The 10,275-nt window shown below is 45.3% G+C and overlaps 1 protein-coding gene across 28 annotated transcripts in view; it reads left to right on the plus strand.

Annotated features, from left to right (window-relative positions):
* Positions 1-6,254, plus strand: part of LOC119184754 (myosin heavy chain, muscle) — a 45,421-nt gene extending 39,167 nt beyond the window's left edge. For 19 of the 28 annotated variants that reach the window (XM_075869684.1, XM_075869681.1, XM_075869682.1 and 16 more), the window contains exons 25-32: positions 103-181; positions 1,208-1,453; positions 1,948-2,144; positions 2,604-2,787; positions 2,879-3,196; positions 3,873-4,415; positions 4,862-5,206; positions 5,843-6,254. In XM_075869684.1, coding sequence (XP_075725799.1) covers positions 103-181; positions 1,208-1,453; positions 1,948-2,144; positions 2,604-2,787; positions 2,879-3,196; positions 3,873-4,415; positions 4,862-5,206; positions 5,843-6,124 — 2,194 coding nt within the window. In that variant the 3' untranslated portion in view covers positions 6,125-6,254. The remainder of the gene's footprint in view (positions 1-102; positions 182-1,207; positions 1,454-1,947; positions 2,145-2,603; positions 2,788-2,878; positions 3,197-3,872; positions 4,416-4,861; positions 5,207-5,842) is intronic. The other 9 variants (XM_075869683.1, XM_075869673.1, XM_075869672.1 and 6 more) reach the window with 1 other exon arrangement.
* The last annotated feature ends 4,021 nt before the right edge of the window (positions 6,255-10,275 follow it).

Here is a 10,275-nt window from a genome sequence, read left to right on the forward strand (position 1 = left end):
CTCCGTAGGGGTTCTTTCCTGAAGTGTGTGAGCCCCCTTTTGAGCCCCACCATTTCTCTCCTTCCTCCCTCATTTTCCCCCTTTACCTGAATGCACACGTAGAGTTGAAAAGGAGCGTGCTACCCTGGCTGCCGAAGTGTCCGACCTCCAATCCCTCCTGGACCACAGCAACAAGTCACAGGTAGCCCTTCACTTTGAGAATGTAAACGCTGCCCAATTTGTCCGCACACGGCGAACCCACTGATTAGCTGCTTCTTGCACTTATCTTGATATCAGTCACATGCAAGGCCGTCCTTGTCAGTGTGTTGCATGCGTATTCGAAGCCTGTTACTGCGACGTATTTGAGTCGTTATGCATAAGGCCGTGTGTCCTCTAATGCACACTCCCCTCTAAGCCACATTTGGGCTGCTAGTTTGAATAGGAAGCTGTCGGAACTGAAGGTCTGTATACAAATCTACCTTTTTAAGCGCTCGTGTTAGGGTTAATTGCAAATTCAGCTTAAATACATTACCAAGATATTACTATGATTCTAAAGTAAGAAAGCTATCGATGACAACAGAGGCTCCACGAGACGCGTATCACCTAGTTGAAAATTTTATAGCTTGTGACATGGTGACGCGGTGTGCGGGCAAGTTTTGAAAGTGTTGAGCTTGGTTTATGTAGTAAAGCTGCGGTCAAGCATCCTCCAGAGCTTCCTCCCCTCACCCACCATGCATGACACCTTTTCTGTCAAGCGCATGCATACCCGTCCCATTATTGATGAATATTCTTGTTTTGCAACTGAAGTTTTGTTACAAAACAGCACCCTTGATCACATACCTAATAAGTTTTGTGTGTAACGTATTCTTTTCAGAAGGCACACAACTGCAAAACATCATATTCTTACACGGCTTAAGTTCACGTCATAACAAGTACTACACCGTCTACTAACACCTGAAACAAAGGCTTAACCCGCACTCACGTAGGTGTCTCCTACGATTATCATTCGTGCAGTTCCTCAACGTCACTATTAAAACAGGCACTAAAGATTTCACGCCAATCGCAAACAACCAACTGCTTCAAAGAATTGCACTTTATATGCCACTCACACTGTAGACATCATACTTTCTAACTTGCAACAATGCACCTTCAATATCCATCCAGCTTTGTGGGTACCAAGCGCTAATTTTCTTTTTCATTTTCTTTCCTTCGTGTCTAACACCAAAAGGCAAACGCTGAGAAACAGGTCAAACAACTGGAGGTTCAGCTCGCCGATGCCCAGTTCAAGCTTGATGAAACGAACCGTACGCTCAATGACCTGGACGGCGGCAAGAAAAAGATGAGTGTTGAGAACAGCGAGTTACAACGACAGCTGGAGGAGGCCGAGTCGCAGGTGGCACAACTGAACAAGATCAAGGCGTCACTCGCCACGCAGCTTGAGGAGGCCAAGCGGCAAGCCGACGAGGAAGCTCGGGTGAGTGGTCACTGTTCAGCCGATGACCAGCGAAGGGGTGTTCCATGCGTTTGCACTAAGCTTCATTACGAGCCGACCAGTTCATTATCCTGATGCATATGTGTAAAGGCGACAGCGAAGCGCAACCATGATCGGTCTCACTATTGTGTCGGTTTTATTGGTACTTGTAGTGCCAATGCCCGAAATTTTCGACTACTAGTACAAAGTTGTTTTACGGAATGTTAAGGCTAACGTTGCGCCACTGAGCGCCTTCCGGACCCTCATTTGACTCATGCTTCCCTCGAAAACTGGTCACTGATATTATCGGTGTATGTTGCTCGAAACCCCTTCGTTGGTAGGTTCACCGCTGCTTATGATTAACATTTCCCAAGTGGTATCAACCGTGACCACTGTCAGGATTTCCCCCAATGAAGCCACGCTGCTATATGGCAATAGCGTATTGTTTCATATCGCACTAAGCACTAGCTGAGTCACCTACCCGAATATTACTACAGGAGCGCGCTGCTATCCTCGGCAAGTACCGCAACTTGGAACACGACCTGGACAACCTGCGCGAGAGCGTCGAAGAAGAACAGGAAGCTAAGGCGGACTTCCAGCGCCAACTCAGCAAGGCGAACGCCGAGGCTCAGCTCTGGCGCTCCAAGTACGAAAGCGAGGGTCTGGCAAGGCTGGAGGAACTCGAGGAAGCCAAGTGAGTTTTCAATTTATCTTGTCCTCTCACCGTATAACACAATGGGTGAAATCAACGAGCGAAGACGGCTATTGTTGATTTCATTGTGACGTGACGTGGCATGCGATATAGTAACTGCAAATTGTCAGCGTGTTGTGATTGATTGGGTCACATGGTAAGATAGTTATTTAATATTTGCCGCTTACCTACTTGTTTTTGCTCACTACTACTCCAAGTTTGTGAAAAGGAGGCTCAAATTATTTCTTATTTGGAGTTAAGAACGCCTTATAGGTAAAAAAAAACTAATGAGTATAAGATGACTCACTCGATGTTATTGAGCATAAACCTAGGTAATAAAAAAGGTGATACGGCACCTTTCAGAAATTCTGCTGCAAGCTGTAATTTCGCTTCCCACCTGGATTTTTGTCAACTGTATGAGTGATATTCTCAAGTACAAGCAGTGCATTCACCTTCACGCAGGCGCAAGCTGCATGGCAAGCTACAGGAGGCTGAAGAGGCCATGGAGCAGCTGAACGCCAAGTGCAGCGGACTCGAGAAGACCAAGGCACATCTACAGGGAGAGCTGGAGGACATGTCCATCGAGGTGGACAAGGCCAACGCTCTCGCTGCCTCTCTCGAGAAGCGCCAGAAGTCATTCGACAAGGTATATAGTCAAACAACGTATATGAGCTTTTAATTTGGAAGGTGCGCGAAGCACGTTTACTGACTCGCGCTTGCTGCTGATTCCGGCGCAGGTCATCGCCGAATGGAAGGCCAAGGTGGACGACCTCGCCGCCGAGCTGGACGCGTCTCAGAAGGAGTGCCGCAACTACTCCACCGAGGTGTTCAAGCTGCGCGCCGCCTACGAGGAGAGTCAGGAGCACTACGAAGCCGTCAAGCGCGAGAACAAGAACCTACAGGACGAGATCAAGGACCTCATGGACCAACTTGGTGAGGGTGGCCGAAGCGTTCACGAGCTCGAGAAGTCTCGCAAGAGGCTCGAGATGGAGAAGGAGGAGCTGCAGGCGGCGCTCGAGGAGGCCGAGGCCGCGCTTGAGCAGGAGGAGAACAAGGTGCGCATCGTTTCCTTTGCTTTACTCCGACTTGTTGTTCCAGAAACATCAGTATTAATCACAGTACGCCCAGAGTACTTGATTATACAAAGTAATGTGGCCACACAGTAAGGCTTGCCAAACGCACAGTGGTTCCTGGCATGGTTAGGTTCCACTGTCACAGTTTGTGGGAAACTAATTGACCAGCTCAATGTGTTCTGTAGTCTTACATTGATAGATAGGTGGGGTTTAACGTCCCGAAACCACCATATCATTATGAGAGACGCCGTAGTGGAGGGCTCCGAAACTTTGGGCCACCTGGGGTTGTTTAACGTGCACCCAACATTTCCGCCTTCATCGAAAATGCAGTCGCCGCGGCCGGGATTCGATCCCGCGACCTACAGGTCAGCAACCGAGTACATTAGCCACTAGCGCATCGCGGCGGGGCTGTGTAGCCTTACATATCCAAATGAATGTGCTAACTGTGTTTTGAACTACTCAGCCTAAGCTATATAGTAGTGAAAATCGCACGCTCTTCAATACATCATGAAAAGAACGAACGTCGCATGCGTATTAACAAGGGCGTGGTCAAGGAGGGTACAATAAAATTGGCAATGCAGGCAAAATTTCAACGCAGTGCTATGCCTTCTTGCATGTGTCAATTTTGCTAACTTGTTTCTGTTCACTGCTGTTTCAGGTGCTGCGTGCACAGCTCGAGCTGTCGCAGGTGCGGCAAGAGATCGACCGACGAATCCAGGAGAAGGAGGAGGAGTTTGAGAACACACGCAAGAACCACCAGCGGGCGCTCGACTCTATGCAGGCCAGCCTCGAGGCTGAAGCTAAGGGCAAGGCTGAGGCGCTCAGGCTGAAGAAGAAGCTGGAGAGCGACATCAACGAACTCGAGATTGCCCTGGACCACGCCAACAAGGCTAATGCTGAGGCGCAGAAGAACCTCAAGAAGTACCAGCAGAACGTCAAGGACTTGCAGACCGCCCTCGAGGAGGAACAGCGCGCCCGCGACGAAGCCCGTGAACAGTACGCCTCGGCTGAACGCCGCTGCAACGCTCTTCATGGCGAACTGGAGGAGAGCCGCCAGCTGCTGGAACAGTCAGACCGCGCCCGCCGCGCCGGCGAAGCCGAACTCAGCGAGATGCACGAACAAGTCAACGAACTGTCCGCGCAGACCGCCTCCCTGTCTGTGGCCAAGAGGAAGCTCGAAGGAGAGATGCAGGCACTTCAGGTAAATATTCTGCTTAGCAATTGAATTAAATATAGGAATCTTTCTCGTGCTGGTCTTCAACTTTACATACCGATTGATTCTCGTCTTACTCCCTATATAATCTGGTGGAGTGAAAGTAGCGTGTTTCCATAGCGTGTCCACGTTCACCAATTAATTCACTACCCAAAATTTGTTAAAAATGAAAGTGAATACAGTTTATGCAATTCATCAGTGTTTATCCTTACTTAACATGTTATTTCATAGTGCACTAAGGGTCTCAGATTAAAAAAATTTAAAATAAAAATTTGTCACTGTTATCCTAAAGATATAATGATTAGGCATCAAACAGATCAAAGAAAATATTTTGGTTGAGTACAGAAATCGGTTTTATAGTACGTTAATATAAAGCCAGTTTGACATTACCAATAATGTCGATAAAATTGTACTTACGCAATTGTTTCCCTCAGGCCGATCTGGACGAAGTGCTAAACGAAGCCAAGCAGTCGGAGGAGAAGGCCAAGAAGGCGATGGTGGACGCCGCCCGTCTCGCCGACGAACTCCGTGCCGAGCAGGACCATGCCCTGCAGCAGGAGAAGCTGCGCAAGGCGCTTGAGCAGCAGATGAAGGAACTCCAGGTGCGCCTGGATGAAGCCGAGGCCGCTGCGCTCAAGGGCGGCAAGAAGATCATCCAGAAGCTGGAACAGAAGGTGCGCGAGCTCGAGAACGAACTGGAGAACGAGCAGCGCAGGCACGGAGACGCCGCCAAAAACTTCCGCAAGAGCGAACGCCGCATCAAGGAGCTCCAATTCCAGGTACGTGAACTAGCACAAAAGCGAACATTGTTTCGCAACACAGAGGCTCTTCACAAGGGGTCGACTGCCGCCTCTCGCGTGAGGCCATGTCTTATTGTTTCAATACTAGTGAGTTGCACGGGCCCTATGTTACTTAGTTCAGCATAACATGGCAACGCAAAAGATTGTATCCATATATTGCAGCACGAAAGCCCAAACGATGAATCTTGTATTTCGATACATTCCGACTCGAGCATCAGCGCATCTCACAGTCATCGAAAGTTGCAATCGCGATCTTACCAACGCAACGCAGACAGATAAACGTAGTTCGTAGGAACAATATGGCTCACAGTGACCGTAAATGATAGAGTATAAACGCAAAGCACGTGTTTAATTAGCGGTATCTGCAAATATAGTTGTGTCAGGTGGTTAGTATTACCCTGGAGTCACACGTTGATGACCTGCTTCAGATTCATATACTGGTTTAAGTAGGCAGCCTAACATTTCCCCCCCTTTCCTCTACCAATTTGAAAAGTTATAGTGTTGAAGTCACCAAGAAAATTATCCAAGAGAGCTCTGAGGCTGCGTGTTATATTGAATACCTTATATCTTGACTGGCATGCCTGACTGAGCCGATTTATGCTCGCTTCTCCACAGGCCGAGGAGGACCGCAAGAACCACGAGCGGATGCAAGACCTTGTCGACAAGCTCCAGCAGAAGATCAAGACGTACAAGCGCCAGATCGAGGAGGCCGAGGAGATCGCCGCCCTCAACCTGGCCAAGTTCCGCAAGGTGCAGCAAGAGCTCGAGGACGCCGAGGAGCGCGCCGACATGGCCGAGAACACGCTGGCCAAGCTCCGTGCAAAGAACCGCAGCTCCGCATCCGCCGGCCGCGCCATGTCTCCCGGTCTGACCTCTGCCCCGCCCCTCAGGACCTAAGCACGACGACGCGTTCTCTACCTGTCTTTCTTCTGATCCCTGCCACAACGATATCACTACCACTATTACTATATAAGGCCGCTCGCAGAAGGCGAGCAAACGACGGAACAATAAACGACACTTTCCAAGATTTTGTATCGCCCTCGTGCATTGGCTTTCAGCTATCTGCTGATCTCCGTGCATGCAGACGCTGAAGCGTTCCAATAGACAATGAATGCTCGCTATTAAAGCTTTGCCGCGTCATCACAACGAAGCAGGGAAGGGGGAGGACACAAACAAATAAGCGCGGACTAGAACTTCAATTTATTCGCCTCAAAAGTTCTTGCCACAAAAAATAGGGTAAAATACAACAAGGAAGACGCGTCTGTATACCAGTCTACACCAACTAGCCAACCCATCAACCCACCTGGCAGTAAATAAGTACTGTTCTGTAAATGAAACACAGAAAAGCGATGAGCGTTTCTACAGCTAACACGACACCTATGCTCGTAACGCCTCAAAGCACATCTGGCCGGTCACGCCTTTCACACATAAACAAAAGAACGCGTGTTACAGACGTCAGCAGAGCACTCTGGTAGAAATGACAAGAAAAGATAAGTGAAAATTAAAAATTGTATGCGCGGCATACCTTAACACCAAAGCCTAGTGCTCTACCACTAGTCCAAATACGCTTGCCTCATATAGCGCAATAGACCTGCTTAAGCAATGCCCTGCGACTGAGCTAGCTACAATTTAGGGGCTTACTGGGTTTAGCGAGACAGTAATGGTTTTCGTGGGCCAGCGCATAAATATTCTTGGCACGTTATCTCAAAATGAACAAAGTGTATCCGATAGGTCACTACGCTATTCGTGCTGACTGTCATAATCTATAGACACACGTGAATTCCTATTAGAAGTTGCAGTAGAACAGCAGCGTTCATAAGCCTAGCTATATTATGGGAGAAGCGAGTAAGTTATAATGAAAACAACGCATTAAAGAAGGATGTCACAAGGCGGAAGACGATACGCTGAGCACTGACTTGCAGGTAAACGTTATTTATCTCATGGACCACGGGACGTCGTCGAAAGACAGCCATTGTGAAATTGAGAGCTGCATTGGGACACGTGTTCGTGCATTCACCGTGTAGCTGGTGCTATAGGATGCTGGTGCGCTATAGAGATGGGACTTCTCGTGACGTCTCTGAAGCATTCCTCATGCACAAGACGGGGGACAATTGTATACGCGCAGCTATAGTGGTACCAACGCAATAAGTTGATATAAATCTAGCGGCCATGCCTTAGATGCATACGTCATTGCGCCTATATACTTGTTTGTTACAGGCCGTCACGTAACATTCCAATACATGCCTCGATTGATTTTGCATAAACTTTAATATGCTTAGCTAACGTGAGTGTTCTCGGCTTCTCTGTGTGCTCGTTTCTTCTGCCTGTTTTTTTTTTTACAACCTTTTTCAAGTCCACCACAAGTAGCTACGCATGGTGGTTCGCATGCCTTAAGGCGCAGCCACAGTTTGATTTTCTTAGCGGCCATTCTCCAACCTTCGCAAATGTAGATTTTTTTTAGAGTGCGTATCTATAGAACACCACTGTGGCTAAGAAATTCGAAATTTAAGCATTAATCGGGAAATGCAGTGGCTCTCAATTAAGACCTTGAACTTTACATTCAGACTTTGCCTCAATGATTCATACTTTTAATGAAGCTGGGATTTGTGGATATTCCAGTAAAAGATGGTAACTTTCGGGTCGCTGTGTTGTAATCACACACCTAATTAACACTCCGTGGCGCTTCTGTACCTATTTTATTGCGAAAGCCGTCATTCACCAATGGCGACTGTGACATGCGTCAGTAGCCATATTTCTACTCTGCCTGCACGTAGTCAATATTACACCTTTGATTTCAAACGAAAGCAAGCAGCGTTTGTAGAAAATGTGCGCACAGAAAACTGACTACACGAGCGCTAACTGACAATTCACCCATTCTGAGTGAGAAGGAAAAACACCCCCCTCCCCACTCAGAAAAAAAAAACGGTTCTGACGACGGGTGGCAAGGTCCTAATGCCTCCACAACGTGGTCATTTTACGCGAGCAACAAGACAATACAGCTGTATTTTAAAAAGGTTAACGACAGCTTAACGACGCACTTATCATCCGTTTTAAGAATGAAAAAAAAAAGAAGCTTGCGCCATCTCACGCACTAGCCCCATTTCTGCAGTTTGGTGTATTTTCTTATATTGGAGAAATCTACCATGAAAAGACAGCATAGACAGTATTTTCAAGAATTTATTAAGGTCTTCCACGAAGGTTCTAAGCTTATCGGCACGGATTAAGCATAGTCCAGGCATTACGAAGAAAATGCAACCCCCTTAACGTAACATAAATGATTTACCTAGCATATTTCTTTGCGGAAATCGAAAATGTTTAACACCAGCTGTTTACGACCGATCATAATTGAGCAAATAAACACTTATATGTGTTTTAAAATGGATAAAAGTACCCACTCAAACCTTGCGGCATACACCACACCCAGCTTAACATGAGCGTTACACAACTGAAATACCATCAGTTTGCGCCCTTTTCCTCAACCCAATGGCTCAGAAAATAAATTTGTAAAGATTTCACCGAAGCCGTATTGCATTTTAGTGTGTCTCTTTATCCTAATTCACTAACTAAAAAAAACAATTCTAGGTGTAAGCGCTACGGTTTCACACCTCATTTGAATCTATTGGATTTCAGGATGTAGTTACCTTACAAGAAATTTGCCGAAACCGGTATCGGGAAGCCTTTCTTTTTAAATTTTAATTTAACTAACGTAAGGACACGTTGGCGCACAAATATAACGAACACTTTCACTGCATGAAACTGATTCACTCAAATTTCTACGCTGGACATTATATATATATATATATATATATATATATATATATATATATATATATATATATATATATATATATACGGTAGAAAAAGAGGTCGACAAACGTGCGAAAAAACACTAGTTTTACAAACGTTTCGGTAGGTGGCCCTGCCTTCGTCGGAGTGAATCAATCATATATATATATATGTGTATGTATGTATATATATATATATATATATATATATATATATATATATATATATATATATATATATATATATATATATATATATATATATATATATATATATATATATATATATATATATATATATATATATATATATATATATATATATATATATATATTGATGCACACATACAAACGCACACCCGAAGGTACCTAAAGTATCGTTCAGCAGCCACCCTCCCCAGAAAACATTTTTCGCTACTGCAATGACTGAACAGCTTATAAGCTGTTCAGTCATAGCTGGGGTTGCTTCCTGCTTGCCTTTTCGTTTTGCTTCATTTTTCTTTCTTCCTATCTCTTTCTCTTCTTTGTCCTTTCACTCTATTATTGTCATTGTTTTTCTCTCTGTCCATTTCTTGCTATCTCTGTGTTGATCTCTCTCTCTCTTTCTCTCTCTCAGTACTCGTCTTCTCGCCGACCATAGTTATTGCATGCTACTCTGAAAAACATGGCTCAAAATGAAGAAAAAAGTAGATAATGAAGAAAAGGCCGCCCAGAACACGTACCTGCTGAATAATTACGTTTAGCTCGCACTAAGAAGAGAAGACATAGGGGCTGCTAATGGAGATGATAATTTTTGGGAACGAGTAAAGGCATGGGAATACGCATATGACCGCTCCCTCAGCGAAAATACTGTTGCAAGCGGATATATAAACTATGCGAGAAATGTTGTGAAAAGCTGATCATTTGCGCTCGCGTGGCGGTTTTTTTTTTACTCGCTAAATAGCTTTTATCACTTCCTTTGCGCAACAACTGAATTCTGAATGAAACCACGACGGTGCCGAAAAAAAGTTTGTGGTTTTTCGAGCAGAATTTTTATGAATACGTTCTCCTTCTAACGATACGAATAAGAAAGCAAGAGGGAAAGAAGGAAAGAAGGAAGGGGGAAAGTAAAAGGAAATAGCGACAAAAAAATAAAGAAAGAGAGAGAGAGAGAAAAGAAGAAATAAGTAAAGGAAAAAAGAAAGAAAGAAAGAAGGAAGGAAGGAAGGGAGGAAAGAAAGAAAGAAAGAAAGAAAGAAAGAAAGAAAGAAAGAAAGAAAGAAA

This window comes from Rhipicephalus microplus, chromosome 7 (assembly GCF_043290135.1).
Source record: "Rhipicephalus microplus isolate Deutch F79 chromosome 7, USDA_Rmic, whole genome shotgun sequence".
NCBI classification, from domain to species: Eukaryota; Metazoa; Arthropoda; class Arachnida; order Ixodida; family Ixodidae; genus Rhipicephalus; species Rhipicephalus microplus.